The following is a 3,867-nucleotide window of genomic DNA, read 5'->3' as shown; positions in this document are numbered from 1 at the left end:
TTTGAGAACTACTGCCTTACAGTTTTCCTGTAAGAATTACAATAAGGGAACACAGTGAAATGTTTGGGACGCTCAAAAGCACCATGCATACAATTGCCAAGTACTATTTTGGTAGAAGACTAGAATAGGAGATGCAAAGAAATGAGACTAGTAGCTGATTAATTTGCATCACAGAGCAGGAGCAAAGGCAGCTGGAGGAGTAGGAAGATGCAAGTTGAAAGGTGGAGAACTTGGTGCAGATTCAGAAATGGACAATGCTTCTCATATAAGCATCTTTCTGAATCAGTGGAGACCCAGTACTGAAGCTCCTCAACAAAAGCTCAGCATGCGCTCAGAACAGCCCATTCAACAAGATCATAGTTGTATGAGGGGGAAAAAACTTGGAGGTTATTATTGGGATTCAATTATTTACAAAGATTTAATGAGAAATGTGGTGCAAAATGCTGGTCAATTGTGTGATGCTGTTTTTGATTTATTGCAAACATCACAGATCTCATTAAAAAAATACCAAAAAGTAAATAAATAATGTATAAATAACAGCTAAAATGCAGAGAAGGAACTGCTGAAATTGGCTCAGTAAGACATTTTCAGTTGCACAACAGGTAGTCTTCCTGGAAGCAGTGCTGATGTCATATCTCCTGGTCACATCTTGTTCCCCCAGGAAGCATTGAGTAAATTTGTCAGAGGTACTGACTGAAGTATAAGAAGGCAGCCATGATCTTTGTCTTCACATTGTGCAAGGACAGCCAGGGCTTTTCATCATCAAACTTTGCCACAAAGCCATCATCCTGCAGGAAATAAAACAGTGGGCTCGTGAGTAGAGGTAGGAGAAAATGGTGATATTGAAATAAATTTCTGCACTTCCAGTTTTGTAAACAAAACAAAAAAACCAAAATCTGCAAAGAATAAAACCATTTTATTTGGATTTTATTATTTAATGGGGGGGGGGGTGCCTGGATATTGACTGGCTGCAGCTGCTGACACTATACAACCTATATTACCTGCCTAGTACAATTTCAAAGCAGTTATAATGTAAATTTTGAATAAAAACACAACTCTGCTTTCTGCACTTCTAACTTTAGAAAATACCAAACTGCATGAAAAAATAAAACTGTTTTCTCCCCCCTCTACTCATGAGGGCTTGCTTTCTGATGACAAAGTTAGGGCTAGTTCCTTAATACCAAGAAGGAAATTTGAGTTGAAGGTCAGGACCAGATCCTGCACTCACAGGGCACTAAATGTGGTGATCCAACAGGTACTAAGGACCACCCACACCCATGTCTTCATTACCTTCCTCCTACACTCCGCTGCCTCTTTGAAAAGGAAGCAGGGAGCAGAGTGGAAGAGGGCAGAGTGGGGCTCTGGAGCACTTCCTCTCCTTCACACTTTGTTTTCTGCTCTCTCCTTTTCAAATTCAAGGAAAAGGAGGAGAAATGGGAACAGAAGTTAAAATGGTGGTAGAGGATGGGGCCAAAGTGAATGGCAGTGTCACACACACACACACACACACACACACACACACACACACACACACACACACACACACACGGGGCTACTACAGTGGTTCCCAAACCTTTTGACTGGTGGCTACCTTGACCTGTTGGGCCACTGGCCATGGCTCCCTGTTAGGGCTACAATCCTAAACATTGTATAAGGCAGTGGGTTTTTCTTAAGGATTTTGTAGCTCCTTTGGCTGGTTTCTGTGGCTCCCTGGGGAGCCACAGCTTACAGTTTGGAAACCACTGGTCTACTGTTTCAGTTCTCTTCGTGAATGAGTGAGCCCTACTGAAGGCAGATCTGTTGGAATCTACCTCACCGTTCTAGTGAAGAATGAACTACAGCCCAGAAGCTTGAAGGTGCCCACTCCTGACTGAATGCACTTAGGGTACACTTCTGCTTTACAAACTTGCATCACAAATCTAGGCAGATCTAATCAGAAGTAAGTCCCATTGTGCTCAATGGAGTTTACACTCAGGAAAGTGGATATAGGATTGCTCTCTTAAACTGGTTTTATTAACTAACTTCTTCCCTAAGTACCCTGGGAATTCTAGTTTGGTGAGAGGGTTGAAAACCTGACAGAGATCTGTAGCAACTCTTCAGAGAAGTGCACATTAACACTGGGAGAGGGCAAATTACTTTAATATTGTCTTGCATTGTGTTATCTCATTTTCCCTAAAAGAAGCAGAATAGGACCTGATATGAGATGCCCTCTTGGACTGGAATGAGTCTAAGGTTACAATCCTACCCACATTTTCCAGGGAGTAAGCCCCATCAACTACAACTGGACTTACTTCTGAGTAGACATGCATAGGATTGTGCTCTCAGTTCCTCTAATAACAATAAACATAAAAACAATAATACAAAAACATTATTTAAAAAGAAATTATGGTTAAAGGTATGTATGAAGATAAAATCAAAATAGCAGCCAACATCTTTGGCTTTGGAGGATGAAGTCATCACAACAGAGGTATTAACAGAAAGTCTTATGGAACAGTAGCAAAATACTAAACACTCATCCAAGGAAATGTCCCACAATCGGGTTTACCTCTGAGTAAAAAATACAATGGCATTTTGGTTGTCATTTTTAGAAACAGAGAAAAAGTACTGTACATAAAAGTCAAGTGAAACATTAATTATATGGTTTATGAATTCTCATGTAGAATGTGAATAGAGTTGTAAATGTTGATTCTTGGAGCAAAGACCTGCCCTCTTGTAATCTGCCCTGCACACAAGAGGCCCATGACAATTATAGGTTTTTTTTTAAGTTTGCATATTGTTCTTTGAAAATTGAATTTTTTTAAAAAAAAAATGTTTTAAATAACCAGCAAAAAGCATCCCAAGTTTCACTTAATATGGAGCTTTCCTTACATGTTGAGAGTACAGTAGTGCTTGCCAAAAGGCCACATTCATTCTCGTACAGCATCACACATGTGGAACTATCATTTTGTCACACAAATAGGCTGAACTCCTACAAGCTTTAAAAAGTCAATGCAAAGCTCTTCATAATTATCAGGTTACTTTTAAATGAGCATTTGTCATCTGCTCCTGTACGCTGGAATTGGCTCAGTGTTTTTATGGGTTCAGCTAAATTCAAGATGAGAGTGAAGAGTTGGCTGAAACTTACCCATCCTCCGTTATCCTTGATCCACACTGCTTTGGTCTTTATTATATAGTCCGTGATAACATGAGAAATCTGTTCTCTGTTTTCTCTTGTCAAAGAAAGTCCATGTTCCCGTAGCTTCTTAGCAAGAATTCCTCCAAATACAAATATTGTCAAAATGCGTCCCCAGTTGATGTTTCCATCAGCAAATTCCTCCTCCATGACTCGAGTGAAAATACTGCAGGCATCAGCCACACTGTCTATCTTGATGGAATCCAAGAAAGGTCTGAGCTTCTCTTCAATCTCTCCATGAAGCGAAGATGCCACTTTCCGCAAGACCTCTGCGGCTCTGCTTGGGGCAGCTTCAGCTGGTGCCTCCTGGTCAACATATTGCAAGTAATCTTGGACCAAACTGGAAACACAAAGCAGCTCGTCCCTTTCCATTGCGAAACAAGTGCAGAGGGCAAAATGCAGTCTTTGCAATCTGGCTAAAAGTGATCAGCCTGGTGCTGAAAGCCAAACTAAATAACCTCAGCATTTTCCCGTAGTACTTTCCTCACTGGAAATTTGTTTGCATCACTTACGACGTGGTCACGTTGGTATGCTGTTCGCAATGGGAAGTGAAAGCTCTGAGATGTGAAAGAAAACCAGCGTTCAGCTTATAAGGCAAGACTTCCTCTAAAGTGACGATCAGTCCTGTAAATGAACAAGAAGGAAGCATTATAACCCCAGTGTGTTTAAAGTCAGGTTGTCGCAGCTATCAAGTA

General features: G+C 40.8%; 1 protein-coding gene across 1 annotated transcript; it reads right to left on the bottom strand.

The window, feature by feature from the left end:
• Positions 1-543: 543 nt before the first annotated feature.
• BCL2A1 (BCL2 related protein A1) lies at positions 544-3,544 on the bottom strand. The gene is made up of 2 exons (XM_066636354.1): positions 3,125-3,544; positions 544-788 (listed from the first exon to the last, which is right to left on the bottom strand). Exons 1-2 carry the CDS (start codon positions 3,542-3,544, stop codon positions 681-683), a joined length of 528 nt encoding a protein of 175 aa, XP_066492451.1. The 3' UTR covers positions 544-680.
• Positions 3,545-3,867: the final 323 nt, after the last annotated feature.

This window comes from Tiliqua scincoides, chromosome 8 (genome assembly GCF_035046505.1).
Source record: "Tiliqua scincoides isolate rTilSci1 chromosome 8, rTilSci1.hap2, whole genome shotgun sequence".
Taxonomy (NCBI): Eukaryota; Metazoa; Chordata; class Lepidosauria; order Squamata; family Scincidae; genus Tiliqua; species Tiliqua scincoides.
Note: the sequence above shows the minus strand (reverse complement) of the source record. Positions and strands in the feature narration are given on the sequence as shown.